The following is a 22956-nucleotide window of genomic DNA, read 5'->3' as shown; positions in this document are numbered from 1 at the left end:
CACTACTATCTCTCTCTCTCTTTCTCTCTCTCTCTCTATCTAACAGCTGCTGTGGAGTCACATGGTCTTCATTTCTCTCTCTCTCTTTCCCTTCCCCCTCCTCTTCTCCCCCCTCCCCCACACCCTCTCTCTCTCTTATTCTCTGTCTAGCAACCGCTCTGAAGTCACGGGGCACACCCTCCTCCTGCCCTCTCCGTCTCCTCCCTTGTTGCCCCGGGCGACTCTTCAGCCATTCAGAGATACCACGGGCACACACAGGGACATCCTACCCATCCACTCCATGGGTCAGAGGTCAGCCGGCTGACCCCCTCAAACACATTTCAATATACTCTGACATGAAGAGGGAGAGACAGAGGGAGAAAAGAAGAAGAAGAAGAAGAAGAAGAAGAAGACTTGTAGGGACTTGTAGGCACCCCCCCTCCCTACAAACACACACACACTTATTAACACACATGAATAATTATAGAATTTAAGAAACAAGAAAAGGAAAAGGACAAAAGTCATTAATATATTTACAATAGAGGTCCTGATCTGATCTAGTAGATTGGAGTTGGGGGCAATTCTAAAGCATTTTAATGAAAATGTATAGGAATGTCCTGATCTAATCCACTGGATCATAATTAGAGCCAATCCAAGCAAATGTTAATAGAATTTACTAGGGATCTCCTGATCCAATCCAATAGATCAGCAGTAGGGCCAATCCAAACATATTTAAACAGAATTTACTAGGGATCAGATTTTAAATAAACTCAAGCATGTTTTAAAAGATTGATTAAGAATGCCCTAATCTGATTTTGTGCATCAGAAGCATATTTTAATAGAATCAGAACTGTTCAAATCCAAGCACATTTTAATAGAATTTACTCTGAATCTCCTGATCGGATCTAGTGGATCAGAACTGATATAAGCCCGAGCATGTTTTAATAGAATTTGCTAGGGTTTTCCTGATCTGATCTATTGGATCAGAACAAATGTAATTCCAAGCGTATTTCAATAGACGTTACTAGGGATCTCCTTATATGATCCATTAGATTTAATTAGGAGCTAAGCACAGCATGTTTTAATGAAATTAGCTAGGGATCTCCTGGTCTGATCTAGAGGATCAGAACTTACATAAACCCAGACATGTTTTATTAGAATTTACCAGGGATCCCCTGATCCGATCCAGTACATTGGAATTGGAGCCAAGCCAGGCATATTTTAATATAATTTACTAGGAATGTCCTGATCCTATATATAGTGGTTCAGAACTGCAAAAAAACAAAGCATGTTTTAATTACATTTGCTAGGAATCTCCTGATCCGATCCAGTAGATTAGAATTGGTACCAAGCCAAGCATGTTTTAATAGAATTAGCTAGGGATCCTCTGATCTGATCTATTGGATCAGAACTTATATAAACCCAGCATGTTTTGTTATAATCTACTAGGGATCCCCTGATTCGATCTATTGGAACAGAACGGATGCAAATCAAAGCACATTTTGAAGTAATTTTTAAGAATGTTCTGATCCTATCCAGGCATATTTTAATCCATTAAAATACATTAAAATCAGATATTTTAGTAGATTAATAGATCAGGTCTGACCGATATTGAACAATACTCGACTTGAATTAGATCAGATTTAAAATAAATGGATTGAGACATCTCCAGTATTTACCCTTTTAAATGGCGTCTCTTTATTTTAAATGGCGTCTCTTTCCTTAACTGATGTGCATGATTGAGCTCATTTAATTCCAGTGAACAATGAATGGCATGCTTAGAAATGTTTGCCATCACACCCTGTGGTAAACAACAATGTTCCCATATGTTTTGACGACATTTTCCTGGCAAATGTCACAGAATTCTTTGACTCACAAGGTCAGAATTGAATTCATTCCATTTCTGAGGTAGTTTTTTTTTTAAGTATAGACCTGAAAAACAGCTACAGTTACAGTGGTGTTCATAGAAATCAGTTTTCTTATATAAACACTCATTAAAAGAGCATGCTACAAAGATTGGCGTGCATCTGTCTCAGATATGCAGATATGTGAACGATTACAGGTTACAAGACGACTAGATTACAAGAACACTAGACAGCGCGTGAAGCAACATTGTCATCTAGAGGAATATAGAACTGCCATCTATCATTTTAACACCTTTTTAGCCTTAGCCTTTTTTTTTTTCTGTACCCTTAAATTAGGCAGAAAAAACATACTTCCTTTTTAACACTAAGTCACACTACTTTAACACTTATATAGGCTATATAAAACCCTAAATACTTTACTGTACTGCCTACGTTTAGAATAAATAACTTGAGTCTTTGTGGAAACATGACAGACAGACAAACAGACAGATACAGCTACAGCTTCCACACAGTTTAGGTATTCAGTGAATTCTCTGACAGATTATTTGTCAGAATTCTAGTCATTTTTATGACTTTAGGCGCACTGATACGTATCAGTGTCTACAAGCAGACACAAGAACGGAGAGACACACAGAAACAAAGCAGATAGAAAAATAGAGAAAAAGATATAGAATAAAATGTCTTAAAGTCACAAAGCAATCCTCCCGCTTGTTTAACAGCTCCTTTCACAGCTTTAATAGGAAGTTAGGAACACTTAACACCTCACCCCCAACACCCCCACCCCACCCCACCCCCCTCAGCTTTCTGTCTCTCTCAAACACACACAACACATGCCACCCCACCCCACACCCACAAATAGTGATGAGTGATGGGGTGAGATAGACAGCTTTAATCTCTGACCTGGCAGGACTGAGGCCTGTGGCTTTTTCAACTCTTATCTTTGAACACAAGCAGTGAATCAGGGGATTACTGGGTAACACACACACACACACACATACACACACACACACACACACACATATACCTACAGCATAAAGATATAGAACAAACGTTCTGATCTTTCCTGATATATCAGTTACATACTGATCTATCCAGAGTCCACTGCCCACAAATAATTGGATAGGGGCACAACGGCATTCTCTGCTTTTCTCTCTCTCTGTAGTCCACATTGTAGTTGAATTGAAACTATGAGTATGAGTTTGAAGAATTTAACAACCTTTAAAGCTATGATTGGTAAACCACACAGTTCCTCTGCTTCACAAACCCAAAAAGTAATCGGACAAAATGAGTATAATAGTGTTTAGCCAATTGTTTCTGGCAATTACTGCCCATCCCAAAGTCTGCAATCTATAGACATTAATGAAGAAGATATCTAGAGAGAGTTTGGAGATGTCCAGACGTCTAGACTTTGGGCAGTAATGGACTGAAAAGCATTCATTATACTAAACAAGGCAGTTTTTATTTTGCTGTTGTGAAACAGACAGGCTGTGCAGTTTACCAATTTGACAAGTACAAACACTCATATTTAGTTCTATTAACACTAGGCCTGTCACGATAATTATGTTATCGAATTATCGTACAATAAATGGACATGACCTCAATAATATTTCATAATCGTGATATTGTCTACTGTGTTTATTTGTATGTTTGTTGGCATGTATAACAGTAAACAATATTTGAACCTGTTGTGCAATGACCAATGCTTCAATAAACGTGACTCCATACAAACAAGAGTGGACTGCAGCATGTTATCGAAATTGAAAAGTATATATTTCCTAAATAATGATTAATTATGATAAAAAGGATGTCTTTAAAAGGGTATTATTGCTTTGTTATGCAATTTTATTTTCATATTTGTGTTAGTGGAATTTAATGGTCTTAAAATGACAATAATATTGTTTATTGCAATACTTTTTAGGACGATATATCGTCCACAAAAGAAAATAGTATTGTGACAGGCCTAATTAACACAGACATTTTTCATTTCTATTGGTTTGTGAAGGAGGACAGAAGATATTCAAAGAAGTCAGATCAAAATATCTAATTGGTCAATCAAGAATAGTTTTAATTTAACCATAAAAACTAGATTGATTAAGGATTGATTGACCATGTACGGATTGGTTTTGGTCGATATTCAACCCAAACGTGATTTTTGATGGCAATTGGACGACAATTTAGCTCATGAGAGATGCTCACATCACATGATCCATTGTTTACGTTGCTTGAGGTCACATGGCAGGCCCAATCCTATTTTGCCCTGCCACTCCAGTTGCTCCTTAAAGTAGAGTGAAGTGTTGGGACGAGGCCTGTCAGAAAAATTACATTATCGATTTATTGTACAATATATGGACACAACAACCTCAATAATGTTACTTTTTGAGGAAAACCTATTAACCTGAATGAGCCCTGATTTTTTTTTCCAACCATTTTTTGCTGACCTTGATATTGGCCATTGTGTTTCCTTTGCGAGAAGAGCCCATTAACATAAAAGAGCAAGTATGTGGACAGTTTTGTTTTACCTTTTTTTTTTATTAGAATATTTAATTATTTTTATATTCCAATTTCAATGTCCGAATATTCTTAGTTTTTAAATGGCTATTGCTATATAACAGTAATGTGGAAGTGCAATAATATACAAATGAATTATCACATATGCTGCCACTGATGTGACATAAAAAAAAGTCCTAAAACTACAATAACATTGCAATAATTTCTGGAAACCACATATTGACACAAAAAAATATTATCGTGACAGACCAAGCTGGGACTAAATGCCCCTCCAAAAAGAGATTTCTTTTTTAAATATCACAGCAAGCTCATGTTCCACCTTAAATGGAGCAACAGCATTTACCGAGGCTGCTTAAGGTGTTTAAGGTGGGGTGGAATGTAAAGAATTAAACAAGACCAAGCAGTGAGTTGATGAATTTTAAAGCCCTTGCTACTACAAAAGACTAGCATGTCCCAAAAGTAGCCTAGTAATCTAGAAAGTAGTGTTTTATTATTTTTTTCTTAATTTATTTTATTTCTTTATTGTGATGATGTATCATGTTCTTGAAAGGTTGTCCCATTTTTTCTTTAGGGGGAGGATTTCAAACCACTTCCTTTTGTAACTTGATTCCAAGGGGAAGGGTGACACTGTGTGGCCCCCTGAGTTGAGGGACCTGACTGAGCTGAACTCTCAGTGCAAAAGACCACCTTAATCAACACATCAACCAACACCTAGGCCTTTGGTTAGCTCCCCTGCCTCTGAACTAATGGTGTATTTTTTTTTGGTCTCAAGACATTTTATGAGCATAGCTGGCACTGAACAAAACTCGGGGCGTGTCTTTAGTCTTCTGTATAAAATGTATAAACGTGTGTAAGTGTAATTCTTACAGGGTTGCCTTATATATATGAATGTACGTACCCTTGAATTCAAGCTGACGCTGTGCACTTTAGCTTTCTAGTAGTCAATGTGCTCCCCTCTCTCTCTGTCTTTCCTTTATTCTTTTTCTCTCTCTCCCTCTCTCTCTCTCTTTCTCTCTCCACCCTGTCTTCCCTCCCAGTGGACAGCGCAGGGCTTTGAGTCAGCAGTAGCACTAACAGCAGCAGCGGAGGCAGTAGCAGTAACAGCAGCAGCAGCAGGATTCTCCTGTAGTCCTGCAGTTTGCTCCTGGCTGCAGACAGCCCTGTTCATTAGACAGTGCAGCCCATGCAAATCCAGCAGCCCAGCTCCACAGCAGCAGCAGCAGCAGCTTATGGAAATCCAACAGGAGTGCAGCAAGGGAACATGGATGATGGATGACATGTCAGCCTGTTTTGTAGAGTATACCAGCAGACACGTACATCCACCACACACACACACACACACACACACACACACACATTTGAAAACATGCACACAGGAACACACACACACACACACACACACACACACACACACACACACACATACACTCTCACAGACGTCCCTAATGGCGATAGAACAGCAGTGATGCGTGGGCGACCGCTGGGACCTGAGCTGCCCTCGGCGTTCATTAAGACCACAGAGAGCCTCAAACACACCTGCCTTCTGCTCATTAACCTCAGTGTATCTGTGTGTGTGTGTGTGTGTGTGTGTGTGTCATAAGCCTTTTTTCAGTAGTACTGTGAAATACATTTAGTCTAAAAATTGGAATTAAAAATACTGGGAATCTCATTTAATACACACACCTGCTCTTGTATATATCAAATATAAAAAAAAATTAAAAAAAAAAACTCTGGAATATAATCAAGAGGAAGATGGATGATCACAAGCCATCAAACTAAACTGAACTGCATGATTTTTGCACTAGGAGTGGCATAAAGTTATCCAAAAGCAGTGTGTAAGACTGGTGGAGCAGAACATGCCAAGATGCATAAAACTGTGATTAAAAACCAGGGTTATTCCACCAAATATTGATGTCTGAAATTTATGAATATGCATTATTTGAGGTCTAAAAACTCTTTTTTTTTTTGTTATTTCAGCCATTTCTTATTTTCTGCAAATAAATGCTTTAAATGGCAATGTTTTTAATATTTTAGTTTTGGGACACCTAAACATTTTAGTTGGGGTGGTTTATACCCCTGGCATTAGGCATGGTACCAAAATGGACATGCTAAGCAGGTGTCCCAATACTTTTGTCCACATTGTATATCAGCACCTAAAACATGGAATTTAATTTGCTTGTTTTACAAAAATCAATTATTCTTGGTCAAGAGTGCAGTAGGACTAGACTTTGAAAATGGTCACATATCAATGAATTAGGATTACATTAATATAACATAAAACCCCTACCATGGTTTTACACTATATAATCAAACGTATTAGGACACCTGCTCTTTTAGTTGGGGTGGTTTATATTCCTGGCATTAGGATCAATGTATTCCTATGGTAGAACTAACTAGACTTCGTCAGCAATCACGGGGCACAAGGCAGGAATATCTCCTCGGACAGGACACAAGGTTTATCACAAGGTTCAAACACAACTGAATAAGTGAAATTAGTATAAGTGCTATCACAAGCTGATTGTATTTATTAACAATACTGCATTAAAGTATTAAATTGCACCCAACAGCCAATCCTCTGATTAGAAAGCACGAACTGTGTCACGGCCCTAAATTACGACCCTTCAGGATCGACAACACTGCACTTTTGTTTAACATGCAATTAATAGCGAAGCCCTACAAGTGAGAGAGACCTGCATCAGCAAACAAGGCTGTGATTATCCAGCGCGGCGTACGTGAATGGAGGAGAGAAACGGAAAGTGATCCATAAGAGAAGCCATGAACACGCGAGGAGAAGATGAAAGAAGGAGACGAGTGTGGATGAATAAAGAGAAGAGCTGACCCCTCTGCCCTCTCCCTGAAACGTACAGGCAGCGCCAGTGAAAGCCTCTCTTTAATCAAAGCCATTCTTTCTTCTCTGTCTTTGTCTCCTGTCCTCCTCTCATCAGCCCTCGCTTCTCCTTGTCATTTGTTGAAAGCGAACGCTGCTAATGACTGATGCTCTGATGGATTACTCAACACGGGCTACGCCTGCTTTGTGCTCCACTGTCGCTCTTCGGTTTACTGTAATTATGCACATCAGGAACGCTGATGACAACACCAGTGTCTTCTACAGCTGGAGAGAGCCAGCATTTTGTTTATTAAGAAGAACAAAAAAAAAATAGCCGGGCGAGTGCCTTATTTTAGGTGACAGATGTCTGAAAACACTCTACTCGGTGCGCACGCTGTCTATTAAAAGTTTGGGTACACCCCAAACATTCTGTACATACCACATTTACACCGAAACTCTTAAAACATTGTACCATCTTACCTAACCCCACTCATACTGCACACCTGACTCAGTCATGCAGTCTAATCTACAACAGAATCCACAGAATTCACCCCACCCACGTGCTTGTTCAATTCCTTGGTATCTTGACCTTGACTTGGCTCCAACCTAACCAGTCATGTTCAGTCATGCTGCTGCCTTCAGTTCACTGACTTTCTCTAGCAGCCCACATCATATCCAAAACCCTGATTGTGGCCCAGCAAACCAAAAAGCCAAAAATGGACCAGGCTCTCTGTACCTAAGGGCTGTGTTCAACAACCATGCAATACCAAGAACATTTTGAGCTTCAGCTTATTTGTATGCCTCAGCCTAAGCCTCCATTCTTCAAGACACATGGAAGACAAGCATCTAGCCCTTTTTTCTGTCGTGGCGCCAAGGCTGTGGAATGAACTCCCCTGGGTATCCTAACAGCAGACTCGCTTGCTGTCTTCAAACACCGACTTAAGACCCATCTCTTTCAAAAGCACTTCGTTCTGCAATAATCTTGCACTTTCTGAAGCTTGAGATTGCAATCAAATGTCCACATTTTTAGAAATAAGACATTGTATCTACGGTGGTCGTGTCTAGTAGTATCTAAGCTTTGAATATCTTAAGAGTCTATTCACTAACTAGGGATACTTTTTGAGTGGACAGCTAAACAGCTAAGTTACGTTGGATAAGTGCATCTGCTAGATGCCGTTAATGTATAATAAATGTATACTTAACACAGTGATGCCAATAATAAGCTAGCTTGAGCTAAAATGATATAAACACAAGCTTTAATTGATTGTGTGTCTGTGTTTGTGTCTGTGTGTTGCAGTGGTGCTCCTGTCTGTCTCCGCTCCCCTGAGGGAAGTGTGAGACTCTGGCCAGCTGTTGCTCCACTGCAGTTACTTCTAAAGCCCTGGGGGAAAAATGGCAGAGCTCAGAGATCCTACTCAACACAGCTCCTACTGCTGCTGCTTCTGAGGGCCTAAGGGAGCACCACCAGCCAGGGTTTAGTCGTATTTGTTACCACACACCGCTGCTGCTGTTTGGACTTAACACACTTCAGCACAGCTAACAGTGAAGCATGTGTAAAAAGATCCAAAATGGTGATAATTAATCTTTAAAAATTAATCTTCAATAAAAAATAAAAAGAATTGACTTATTCTTCTTTCCTTTTTGTCTGTATGAGTGATATGCACTCTCTGCAGTGGTTTATGGTCTAATGGTTGTAAAGAAAAACAGTACAGGCCATAGCAGAGACATATTGGAAAAAACAGTTGATGCCATAGTAGAGAAACAGTAGAGGGTGTAGTAGAGATATAGTGGAGAAACAGTAGAGGCAATAGCAGAGATATACTGGAGAAACTGTGAGGCCATAGTTGAGATATATTGGAGAAACTGTGGAGGCAATAGCAGAGATATATTTGAGAAACAGTAGAATCCATAGTGGAGCTATATTGGAGAAACTGTAAAGGCCATAGCAGAGATATATTTGAGAAACAGTAGTGGCCATAATGGAGATATATTGAAAAAACAGTAGAGGCCATAGTAGAGATATAGTGGAGAAACAGTAGAGGCCATAGTGGAGATATGCTGGAGAAACTGTAGAGGACACAGTAGAGATATAGTAGAGAGACAGTAGAGGACACAGTAGAGAAATAGTGGAGAAACTGTAGAGGACACAGTAGAGATATAGTGGAGAAACAGTAGAGTCCATAGTGGAGATATAGTGGAGAAACAGTAGAGGACATAGTAGAGATATATTGGAGAAACAGTAGAGGACATAGTAGAGATATATTGGAGAAACAGTAGAGGACATAGTAGAGATATATTGGAGAAACAGTAGAGACCACAGTAGAGATATAGTGGAGAAACAGTAGAGACCATAATGGGGATACAGTACAGTGTATAGCAGAGATATAGTAGAGGCCATAGTAGAAATACAGTAGAGGCCATAGTGGGGATTGCAGTAGAGTGTATAGCAGAGATAGAGTAGAGGCCACAGTGGAGATACAGTAGAGGCCCTGTTTATACCGCAGAGATAAATTGAAGAAACAGAGTCTATAGCAGAGAAATAGTAAATATAGTCATAGTATAGATATATGCCATAGTATAGATATATTAGTGGCCACTGTAATTGCAGATATGCAGTGGAGGCCATAGAGGATATACACTGGATATACAGTAAAGGCCACAATAAAGATACAGTAAATAAGGATTTGGAGATATAGAGAATTTAGAGATATAGTAGAGATATAGAAGAGGCTGTAACCGAGTGGAGCTACAGTAGAGACCATATTTAAACACTATATATGTATACTCCCCTCTCTCTAGAGTTCTTTTTCTTTATCTCCCACTTCCCCCACCCATTTTTCTCTATCTATCTCACACACCCTTTCCTTCTATCTACCCTCTTTTTTCTTTCTCTCTCTTCTCCTTCTCTTTCTCTCCACCACTTACACATGCATTTGTTTCTATGAATGGTTCCAGAGCTATTCCTAATCACGGCTTTAATGCTTCCTGCCGTTTACTAATTACCCTCTCTCTCTCTCTCTCTCTTAGCACTCTACGTGCATGTGTGTGTGTGAGAGAGAGAGTTTTTCTAGTAGAGAAAGGGGCAGTTTATAGACTATTAACAGTTCAGAAAGTGTGTTCACCCTTTCCTAATCGGTGTGTGTGTGTGTGGCCCCTCATTCTATCCCTCCTAATAAAAACAGTGAAAGCCACAGACCCACACACATTCACACACAGGCAAAAGTTTGGACACAGTGTGAATTTAAAATACTTATTTAAAAGGCAAACATGTGGTCTTACAACAAGTGCAAACAGGTAAACTACCATTCTAAAAAACTGAAAAGCTAAACTGAAATTGAGGCGTCATGCACTGATGCCCCAGTCCAACAGAACATGCAGAAAGCTCGCTTCTTTTTGAAGAGGCTTAGAGGACTCTATTTATGTAAATCTATTAAACACTAATCTAAAGACCTTCACTATTGATCCAGAAGACAAGAGAAGTGAATTCCTCCATGAGTCGATGGGTCTGGAGTCACAACTGATATGCTGACTGGCTTTTGATTCACACAAACTACACATAACAGTTTCAGTTCTGATTCAGCCCACAGCTCAACCCCACCAAACACAGAGTGTGTTTCTGCAGCTCACCACAGCCACCAGAGACCTTCAGCTTCTAAACATTATATCATCACTTCCACATCACTCTAATCAAGCAGAGAAGTGCTGAATGAGAGGGGGGAGGAGGCCAGGGTGCAAGAAAAAATCAGGCAAGAGTTTAAACAGCAAGAAAAAACAGAAACAAAGAGTAATCAAAAAGAATGAAAAGAAAAGGGGGAGAAAAGAACGAAAAATACAAAAGAAACACAAAAGAACTGAGAAGTATGTATAGAGAGACGAGCGCAAGAGAGAGAGAAAGAATTGAGAATTGTGAGAGAGATGGAGAAAATAAATAAAGCAAGATAAAGAGAGAAAAGATGGCAAAATACAATATAGAGTGAGGAAGAAGAAAAGAGTGAGAGAAAAAGGGATAGTAAGGATAGTAAGAATGAGATTGAGAGATTAGTAAGAAGAAAGAGAAAGAGGGAGAAAAATAGTGAGTGTGAAAGGTGAGAAAGAAGATTATGAAAGAAAGGACAACAAGAGAGAGAGAGAGAAGCAAGAGTAAGATGGAGAAAGAGAGAAAAAGCAGAGTAAAGGGAATAAAGGAAGCATGAGCAAGAGGAGAGAATAGAAACAGAAAGAGAGTGCAAGAGAGATATGGAGAGGGGAGAGAGACAGAGAGAGAGAGAAACAAGAGAAGAAGCATTAAAGATAGAAAAGAAAAAAGACATAAGTGACAGTGAGAGCAGGAGAAAAGAAAGAGAGAAGAGATCCAAGAGAAAGAGCGTGATAGATAGGAGGAGAAAGGGGTGGAAAAAGAGTAAAAGACGGGAGTGTGAAAAAAATATCATAGAAACATTAACAGAAAAGGGAGAGAAAGAAAAGAGAGAGAGTTGTTTATCTTTACTCGTTCACTCTAAGAGAGGATGGGATGTGTTTAGGAGCTGCTTATCAGTGTGTGAAGGATTAACTGAGCTCAGATCAAACACTGAAACAAGCTGCTCACTCTCTCTCACACACACACACAAACACACACACTCATCACACTCCTCTCTCTCACCATTTAACCAGCGCAGAACTCTCTCCCTCTATCTCTGTCTCTTCTCTTTACTCACCCACGCACATACAAAGGTTCATCTGAACCGCTGACAGTGATACAGCAAAGCAGCTTGTTAGCTAAGGTGTGTGAGCCTGTGTGTGTGTGTGCGTGTGTGTGTGTGTGTATGTAAATGCACGTAGTAGCAGCTGACTGGCAGAGACGACAGTAGCAGCAGTAACCTGAGATAATCCTAATACAATGTGGCTTTACACACTTACTACAAGTACAGGCTGAATACACACCAACACACACACACAACCACACACACACACACACACAGGTCACTTCACGTTGACCCATATTTCACCCTCTGTCCCCTGATCAGTAAGACGTTATCAAACAAGACTGTAACACCAGCATTAGGTTCTGAGTGTGTGTGCAGACCTGTACACTGACCATCACTGTGATATACTCACTCAGAGCCCACCTGTCACTATCAATTACATCACTAATCAATTCATCTAATAATCCCATAATAATCAAGCAGCTCCAGACCACACAGCCACAGTGCAGCAGGGAGAGCTACTGAAGGTCCATTCTACATACTGCCATCAGACTACACAACTCACCAGCCTTATTTCAGGTCATAGTGAGATGTACACTTTGTGTCCAAATAATTGTGGACACCCTTTTTGATTATTGCATTCAGCTACTTTACATTGCAATCACAAATAAAGCTTGTCTAGTGTCTGGAAAGAAGTACTGACAAGAAACTAGAACCTTCATTCAATACTTTTAGGATGAGTTGGGGAGATGGGGATGAAGGGGTGGTGATCATCCAACATTCTGACCTTTTTACCATCTTTATGCAGAAGGCAATCAAATCCTTACAGCCAGAGTTGGCAGAGTCGCCAGATTCACGGTTTTCCCTCCAAATTGGACTTGTGGGCGTTTTTTGGGGCTACTTTTAAAAATTACTGCGGCCGCCTTGGGTGTTGCCTTGGATGTTACGTCCTTAAGGCCCTGTCCCACTGCGATTGCGTCTAAATATCCACTCAAGTACGTACAAATTTCAGTGGACGCAGTTTAGTGGATATTTAGTGGATATTTAGACGCAATCTGGACGTAGTTTAGTGGATATTTGGACGGCACCGTCCAAGTGGACGTAGTTTAGACGTTGCCGTCCACTTTAGACGCTTTAGTGGTTTTGGTACCTCCCAAAATTTTCAGAATAGACGGCGACTAATATGGACGTAATTTAGTGGATATTTAGACGCAGTACGGACGTATTTTAGTGGATATTTGGACGGCACGTACAAGTGGACGTCGACGTCCATAAAAATATTTTTCTGGCGTCCATCGAGGAGGCAGTTCCAGCTCCCGAGGAACCAGCTCGAGCCCCCGAGGAACAAGCTCCAGCCCCCGAGGAACCAGCTCCAGTCCCCGAGGAACCAGCTCCAGCCCCCGAGGAACAAGCTCCAGCCCCCGAGGAACAAGCTCCAGCCCCCGAGGAACCAGCTCCAGTCCCCGAGGAACCAGCTCCAGCCCCCGAGGAACCAGCTCCAGCCCCCGAGGAACCAGCTCCAGCTGGTGGACGTCGACTTCCAAAAAGTGGAAGTCGACGTCCAAAGAGTGGAAGTCGACATACAAATTTGGAAGTCGGCGTCCAACTTCAATTTAGACGGAATATGGACGTAATTTGGACGCAATGCGTCTATATTTTGGACGCAGCGCGTTCACTCAGTGGACGCAGTGTTTTCTGATATATTTGGACGTACTTTAGTGGATATTTAGACGCAATCGCAGTGGGACAGGGCCTTTAGAAGAAGCAGGAGAACATAAGGGAGGACAGCATGAAAAGGGAAAGAGAGAGCAAGAGAGAGAGAGAGAAATCACAATGTAACCAGAAATCACCAGGCGATGAAAAAAATATTAAAGACGAAAGAAGAGAGTTCAACAGGGGCAAAAAAAGAAATTACTAAATTGCTAATTATGTTACTATTAAATGTTCTTGACTGAAATATAAAACTGTATTATTAATGAATTTATGATAAATAGCAAGACTGATAATAAATCCCTTATAAACAAAATACTAAGCCGTACGCTCATAGTCGTTTTGCCATTTGCTTCAAACGTGTGACAGATATATATTTTGGGCTAGTTTAAGCTTCTAAAGGGCGGGTTTTAGACTGATTTTGTGTTGGATATTTTTGTTGGGCGTGGCAACCCTGCTCACAGCAATGCTTTTAAAAAAAATCAAGGCAGGATAGAGACAGATAGTCCAGGACAATGATTGTGAGAACTGTCTAGCCCTGCATAACACAAAGTCATACTTGTGTTAATTCCTTTAATACAGTCCCCATACTTTTCTTTTTACTATCAGTGACAGTTCTGTACCTCTCAGCTTGCCCAGAAATGCATGTGAAAAGTGTGTCTTCCTGAAGTGGTGGCTCATAGCCCGAGTTACACTTCCCAACTATAGAGGAAAATGCCCTTTTCTGTTCCAGCATGACTGTTTCTCAATGCACAAAGCAAGGCTCAAAAAGGAAGGCATGGTTGGGTGAGTTTAGTGTGGAAGAACTTGACTTGAGACCTCAATCCTCTATAATGCAGATTGTGATCCAGGCCATCTTGTCCCACATCATTGTCTGACCTCACATATGCCCTTCTGGATGAATGAACAGGCCAAACATCCCACCAACATAATGGTGAATCTTGCAGCTTCCCGTGCAAAACTAGTGGAAGCTGTTAAGTCCAAACTAATGCCTATATGGATTTAAATGTTATGTAGTGTTATTAAAATGCCTGTACTTGTTATGTATAGGTTTCCCAATACATTTGTCATTATGGTGTATATGTAAGCTGTTCTATTTAAGCGTGGATGGCACACTCCAGGGTCTTTTTATACACACACACACACAAAGCCTTTTATTGCCCCAGCTGCCCCGGGTCATTTAACCCTTCCCTGACCAGACGGACCCAAACAAGCCATGGAGTGATTCTGAAAGGTGAGTAAGAGCTTGTGAGTGAATGGCAGCGTGTCTAATGGAGTCAGATGTTCAGTGGAGAGTTTCCGTGACATGGCTGCTCCCCCTAAGATGTGCACACACACACACACACACACACACACACAGTGTGTGTATCCCACTGATAGTAATGCTTTTGTGTGAAACAGGCCAAACAGCATTAGGAACGGATGGGTCATTCTCCCTGAGGGTGCACTAAGCCAGACTTCTCACAACACACACACACACTCTCTTTCTCACACACACACACACTCTCTTCACACACGCCCATGCGTGCTTCTTAACCTGTTAGTGTGCGTGCATACTGTAAAAACACTGAGCCTTAAGGTACAGAAGCAGAAGCTGAAGCTACTGATCCTGAATTTCTTGTTTCTCAGTCTCGTTTACAGCCTTCAGTGTACAGTGCTAAGACAACACACACACACACAGAACAAACACCACACACACACACACTTAAAAAAGAGAGAGAGAGAGGAACACAGTGTGAGATAGAGAGATAGAGAGATGATTACTCATTCTGCTGAATCCTGTAAGGTCTGAAATCTGAAATGGAACCGATCGAGTGCTGCCAGACAGACTGCTGGCTGTACTATAGTCTTACACTGACGTGATGGCTTTTGCTCCAGCACTCCGTGTACAGTGACATTACACCAAAATCCAGTCATCTAATCGGGTCTCGAACACCCCGCGGCTCTGAAGAGCAAACGTTGACATAAAACATTTGCGGAAGACACCCAGCAGTGACACAAGGTCGCCAGTTCACACACAGTGCATGCAAACTCGTGATGACGAATGCAGAGAGCAGAGCAAGAACACAAGAACACTGCTGTGAGGATTTAGCTGCAGTCACAAGAGCATCAGTGAGGTCAGGATTTTGGATCATCATCATCCATCCTCATCCCTAACTCCTCAACTCAATCCCATAAGTACTGGATGGGACACTATAATTCCATAGAACACAGTTCCACTGATTCTTAGCTCAATGCATAACTGTTGTTATGTTAATGTATTTGTGAATTTGTGTCAGAAATAGGTGCAATTTATGGTATAATCCCAGAACCACCATATGCTATGAATTAGAGATAAAAGGATCGGCTATTTTTTTATCTTGGCATTTGTGCGTTTGTGATCAGAGAATATTTGTTTCATTAGTCATTTCTGGTAGATGGTCAAGTCATATGATGCATAAATGCATTGATTAGAAGTGTTGGCCAAAAACATTTGGACATACATACATTGTATCTCCATTTAAAAAAAAAACTCTTTTTACACTAAAAACCAAAGAAACATTTTACTTCTATAAAGCCATTTTTGTTGGTCTGTTCATTATTTCCTATTACTTAAAACAAATAAAAAGAGCAAACAAACATATATTTTCAATATAGGAAAGGATTGTCACTTAGTATTATTACTATCAATATTTATTTTGTGATACTTCACAATATGTTTTTTCTTCCTGAGTGTACAGTGTAGGTCATCAATCCATCTAGACAATTTTTTTTAGAGACCATACAGTAATTAGTGCTGTTCATCAGATTAATGGATTTCTACAGTGTCTAAATGTTCAAATGCCAAAGCCAGCACAAAAAAATAAATAAATAAATAAAATAAAACAGCCTTGTGACATTTCAGCATGTATTATATGTAAGTATTGTGATATCTTTATCACGATACTTGATATAACGTCCAATCTCCAAGTGTCCAAGTGCAATGCTTCTCTTTACTCAGTAATAACAGACACAGTGGTCTGGCAGCCTACTGTGTAATAACACAACGCTACCACTACTACTACTAATAGTACTACCACCACTAGATGCCCCCCATTACCCCGAGGGGAGGGGATAAAGGAAGGGGAGGGGGGTGGTGTGAGGGTGAGGTTATGATCTGGCACAGTCAATAATGTCTGTATCAGTGTAGCAGAAACAGAGTAAAGCAGCCCATTCTGCCTGGAGCTCTTCAGAAGTTCCTGAAGAGATGAAGAGAGCAGCACTATGGATTATGGACTGTATATTTCCTCCTTAATATTACACACTGATTCATTCTCTCCTTAGGGATATGTCGAGATGGGTTTCTTCTTTATTAGCTGTTCTTTAATAGTTCTTTAATATCTAAAGCGAGCACAGCAGAACCACACGAGCCACAGATATATCATATACATACAGCTCTGGAAAAAAAAAATAAGAGACCACTTCAGTTTCTGGATCAGTTTTTTCCGCATTTATTAGCAGAAAATGAAAAAAAAAATTATTCTTAAAGATAAAAGTTCAGAAATCAATATTTCAATCAAATATCGCAGTTGTCATGCATCTTGATATGTTCTCCTCCACCAGTCTTACACACTGCTTTTGGATAACTTTAAGCCACTCCTGGTGCAAAAATGCAAGCTGTTTAGCTTGGTTTGATGGCTTGTGATCCATCCATCTTCCTCTTGATTATATTCCAGAGGTTTTCAATTTGGTAAAATCAAAGAAACTCATCATTTTTAAGTTGTCTCTTATTTTTTTCCAGAATTGTATATCTAATAGTACAGTACATATGACTGGAATAAACCCAGAGAGCGCAGGGTCTCTTCTCCAGGGCTGAACAGAAAGCGAGACAATTATATATGCATGAAAACAAAGCAGCGGAGCCCCCAGCAGCCTGAGATACAGCCCGGAGACGCTGCTGGACCACATCCAACAACAGCCACACTCTCACACACAGGCTAAACTAACGGAGACCGGCCCCCTCTAACGCTGAACCCATCCACAGTCAGCAGCGCAGCGCTCGAGCTCCACTACTCACCTCTCCGGAGGACCGCGCGCGGCTGTAGTCCATGTGCAGCAGCTCCGTCCGCCTCAGCACTGTGAAACACACAGCCAGAGGAAGCGCCGCACATCGGAGGAGGGGCGGGGCTTAGACTAACTAGGGCGGGGCTGCGCGGCAGCTGAGAGAGTGAGGGCGGGACTTCAGGGCAAATAAAGCTCAAGACGAGGGAAACTCAAAATTAGGAAATGACGAGGGTTTAGAGGGCAGGGGTAAGATATAAACAGGTCGTAGGCGAGGATTATAAACACAGGGGGCGGGGATTTATAAACGTTTTAACACCAGTATAGGCCACACCCACAGCAGTAAAACGCTGACTGGATTCTAGGGATCTCCTCCTATAAAATTTATGTGGAAGTTAGTCATTCCTACCAGGAACACGAAGAAACACACGTTTTGTTTTGGTAGCAGCACAGTAAAAACTATATTTTAGCAAAACTGTGACTTAATTTCTGAAAAGAGTCATTTTGTTCCTCAAACTTGTGGTGCTGCTCCCCAAAACGATTATTTTTCTCTAAAAAAAAAAACTTTCTCTCAGATTATTGAATTGTATGATTTAGCTTCATAAAATAATGATTTTTCTAAAAAAAAAAAAAAAAATGACACAGCATATCATAATGACTTTTCTCAAACACCTCAACCAAATAAGTTTTCTCCTTAAAATGTTGACACAAGATATCAAACAAACAGACTTACGTTTCAAAATTGTGATGAAGCATCTAAAAATAATGACATTCCTCTTAAAATTGCGAAGTTGCATTTCAAAACAATTATTTTTCTGTCTGAATTTTGATGTAGCCTTTCAAAATAACTTTTCTCTCAAAATTGTAGCGTAGCATCTCAAAGTAATAACTTTTCTCTCAGAATTGTTATTATTTAGACAGAATTGACAGATTATGTCAGAATTGTGGTGTGGCATTTTTAAAATAATGACTTTTCTTAAAATTGTAATGTAGCATCTCAAAATAATAAAATTTATCTTAGAATTGTAGCGGAGCATCTCAAAACAATAACTTTTCTCTCAGAAATGCAATGTGGTATCTCAAAGCACTTCCTTTTGTCTCAAAAGCATAACTTAACACCTAAAAGTAACAATGTTTTACTCAAAATTATCTCCTAAAATCTAATTTACTTTTCTTAAATACTTTTCACTCTAAATATTTCCTTGTGTGGGGGGAATGGGTCGAGACAAATCAATGGCTACACACAGCATTAAAGCCACCAGCACAAAAACACAAAATCAATGTTGGCCAGAGTTCTGCACTATTATTCAAATGTCACACTGATTTGGCGACACAATTGGGCCTTAAGACCTTTGGCCATAATATCTATCTATCTATCTATCTATCTATCTATCTATCTATCTATCTATCTATCTATCTATCTATCTATCTATCTATCTATCTATCTATCTATCTATCTCTATTATTTATCTCTTTCTGGCCACTGTTGGTAAAACACCTCAGCTCTGTATGTCTGCATTACAAAAGAAAGGTGGAAGAGAGAGGGATAGAGAGAAATAGAAAGAGAGAGAGAGAGAGAGAGAGAGAGAGAGAGAAACATTATTTAGACAGATTATTCATTATAGTTTCAACATACTTAAACAGTGAAGACATATAAATTAAAGTGTATAGTGTATATAAAGTACATAGTGTGTTTTAATTGCTGTTTGCTTTTTAACTGAAAGATTGACAGGAAACAGTCAAAAACATACCAAAACACACACACACACACAATCCCTTTCTCCAGCATTACCACTTCACCACCAAACAGCCCAGGCCCTCCCCATGGGGCAAAGCCAGAGGATCACTCACATGATTGCACAGCAGGATACAAAACCCAGAGGATAAACACTGCAGGCTAGTGCTGTCAATCACACCTCTTCCTACCTCTTACATTTAAAAGCACCAATTAAACCCCACCCTACATGACTCCAAATATAATCTCTGCCTATTATAATACTAACTAGCTCTGTTTACTTTTCTCTATAGATGAAAGCCTGGAGCACAACAGCGCAATCTTCTACTGTCTGTGGATTACAGCATTGAGTTAATCTGGTAATTTTACACCCTGGATTAAGAGGGATCACACACTGCTTTAGACAACTGGATAAACTGAATCAGTACCTAGCTTGTATTTTCTGTTGTTCCAAAAGATCAGATAACAAAATAGATAGTTCTGGTCCCAAAATATGATTGGTCCTTATTGGTCCACGTCCAAAGTCAGTGTGGAACACTTGATACACACATTTATTACCATATATATCAACTGAATTTTAGTTAAAGGTTAAAAATCGGTGGTGGGTTCTATTAAAAAGTTGGTACTGAAAAAAAGAGTTCTTTGTCCTGTTATTAAAATTTGCATTTGTTGGAGTAACTGTCTTTTACTGTCTGAGGAAGGATGTCAAGTTAACTGTGTGATATTTACACATTTAAATAATTAAGTAGGATCCTGAATGGAGAATTTAGGGTAAAATTCACACTGTTATTTAATACTTTTCAGGCACCATTAAATGTTACCTAAATTTGGGTACTTTCTGTTCAAAAACAAACAAGTAAAATGCTTTCCCTTTGTTTGGGCAGAGTTCACCACATATTTTGAGCTGAGACACACAAAAATATATTTTTTTACACTTCTCAGCCCAAATATATATATACATTATATAAACAGTAAATCTTTACAATTAGATCCTGGCATCATTTATTTGCATAATGGGTGTTTCCCAACCGTCACTTAACAACAGTGTGCAGGCTTGCCCACCAATGCTACCATTCCTTAGGTTTTCAGTTATATTTTATACAGTGGCTGACTGCTTGGTTACAGTGTTGTAGGCTACAAGAGCAAGTAACTATTTGCTATTTCAAAGTGTGACTTATTGCAGGATACATTTTCTCAAGAACTGTATGGGGCAGGGCAATTTTATACAGGATTAAGAAACAAAAAGCTATTCTCCCCTGGCAAATGAGAAAAAAACAACATGTTCCTTGTTTATCTTTTAGGTATTGACTGAATACCTATAGGGAAGGTAACCCTGGTCAACAAAACAAGAACTTTAACTCCAAACATTTTTGCTACTGTTTAGACACTATTTCTGCACCCTCATTAGTTGTGAAGTGTATATTAGAGCCAGCCCTATAGGACATATTTTACACATGCATTTCTGGACAAGCTGAGAGATGCAAAACCATCACTCAATGTGAAGCATGTGGACTGACCTAGTAGAGTAATATTGCAGGATTTTTCACAAATATGATTTGGTATATCCAGCATTACAGTATTCTCATAAATGTTGTTCTGCTTGCTTTACCAAACGTACATAATGCAATTTCTGGTGTGCTGACTCCCTGTTACAGGTCAATGGAGTTAAAAAATAATATTTTCCTAAATTAGATCCCTATAGACAAGTGATTCAATCAGTGATTCCTAATTGTGGAATCAGGGCTTAGCATGCAGCATACAATATTTAGCTCATTTTACTCTAAATCCAAGTTGTATAAGTATGTATAATATACTATATTAGTCATGAAACATGATGTATAAAGCCCAGGAGAAAATGAATCAGTACTGCAGCTGGAACATCACTTTCAGAAAGACATGAATAGGAAAGACTGGGCCTCTGAATATCTGAGCGAGAGAAGAAGAAGAAGAAGGCAGTGAAGATTCAGAGCCTCCTGCATTTAATGTGATAATAAACGCTATCATGCTATCAGAGACAGGAAACAGCCCCCCTCTATAAACACACAGTCTGCCATTCAAAATACATGAGAGAAAGGATGAATAAATGAAAAGATGCCCCAACTGTGAGCCCACCTGGATTGACTCTCTCTCTCTCTCTCTCTCTCTCTCTCTCTCTTTTTTCTCTCTCTCAATGCCTGCCTCTATCTCTCCCTCTCTGCCTGTCTTTCTCTGAGTGTCTCTCCTGCTCATTTTGTTTTCTCTCATACTCATCCTCTCTCTTTCTCTCTCTCTCTTTATTGTTCTTTCTCTCTCTCTCTGTCTATATCTCTCTTTTCTCTTCAACATCTCCCTCTGTATCTGCCTCTATTTCTCTCTCTTTCTATGCTTCTCTCCATCTTGTGCTCTCCCTCTATTCCCTCTATTCCTCTCCCCCTCTCTTTCTTTCTCCCCCTCCCTCTGCCATAGTACAAACACACACACACCCTCTCACCCACCTCCTTTTTTTTTCACTGTTCAAAAAATGTCTCCTCTTCACCTCCCTGATCAGACTCTCCATCAGAAGCCACAGGCACTAAGCCCCCTGCCCCCACCCCTCCCCCCTTTGTGCTAATGAAAGCACACAGGCAGACAGAGAGAGAGAGAGAGAGAGAGAGAGAGAGAGAGAGACACACACACAGAGAAGCAGCAGAAAGAAGAGCAGAGAGAAGAAGAACGAGAGGAGGGAGGGGGAGTTTACAGCTTACAGCATTCTCCCTCTCTCTCTCTCTCTCTCTCTCCCTCTCTCTCTCTCTCTCTCTCTCTCACACACACACACACACACATGCAAATGCACATACACATTGTGGGTTTGAATTGGATGTGTGTGTGCATGTGTGTGTGTGTGTGTGTTCAGCTGGCTGTGCCAAGTCAAGTGTGTGGTGGCACCAGACAATACCACACAGTTGAGCTCTGGGAAAATGCCAGTATCTGCCCTACAGACCTTTATACACACGTCAGAGGTCTTACAAAGAAAGTGTGTGTGTGTGTGTGTGTTTGTCTTCTGCATGTGTGCCCACAAATGGATGTGAGGTGTGTGTGTGCCTGTGTGTGTGTGTTATGTATGTGTGTGTGGCAGTTAGCACTAACTGATAACAGAAGCACCTGCAGCTGTGAAACCCACGGGAAACTGAGGGATTATGGACGAGAGAGAGCGAGGGGGGGGGCGAGAGAAAAGGAAAAGAAAGAGAGATAGAGAGAGTGAGAGAGAGAGAGAGAGAGAGAGAGAGAAAACAGAGTGAAGAGGGGGGCTGAAGATATAAGAAAAGAGAGAGAGAGAACAGAGTGAAGAGGGAGGCTGAAGATAGAGAGAAAGAGAGATAGAGAGAGAAGAGTGTGTGTGAATGTGTGTGAGAGAGAGAGAGAAAGAAAGAGAGAGAGAGACAGACAGTTGTGCTGTGGAGATTCATTTGTTGGTGCTGCAATTAGAGTGCAGCTCAAAAACAGAACAGCAGTATCATCCCCCAGCAGCACACACACCCCCACACACACTCACCCACACCAGTGAGAGCAGTGTTAGTGGATATAAAGATAGATACAGACATACCTTATATATGTGGGTGTGTGTCTGTGTGTGTGTGTGTGTGTGTGTGTCTGTGTGTTTTCACCCAGGTG

General features: G+C 40.3%; 1 protein-coding gene across 2 annotated transcripts in view; it reads right to left on the bottom strand.

The window, feature by feature from the left end:
• Window positions 1-22956, bottom strand: part of LOC103024229 (genetic suppressor element 1-like) — a 69012-nt gene that overhangs the window by 31461 nt on the left and 14595 nt on the right. Inside the window, exon 1 of one of the 2 annotated variants that reach the window (XM_049475215.1) lies at window positions 17608-17716. The exons of the other annotated variant lie outside the window; for it this stretch is intronic. Within the exon in view, the coding sequence (XP_049331172.1) occupies window positions 17608-17701 (94 nt within the window). The 5' untranslated portion in view covers window positions 17702-17716. Of the gene's footprint in view, window positions 1-17607; window positions 17717-22956 lie in introns of those variants that run through there. 2 annotated transcript variants of the gene reach the window in all.

This window comes from Astyanax mexicanus, chromosome 2, assembly GCF_023375975.1.
Source record: "Astyanax mexicanus isolate ESR-SI-001 chromosome 2, AstMex3_surface, whole genome shotgun sequence".
Taxonomy (NCBI): domain Eukaryota; kingdom Metazoa; phylum Chordata; class Actinopteri; order Characiformes; family Acestrorhamphidae; genus Astyanax; species Astyanax mexicanus.
This window is presented reverse-complemented; position numbering and strand designations above follow the sequence as displayed.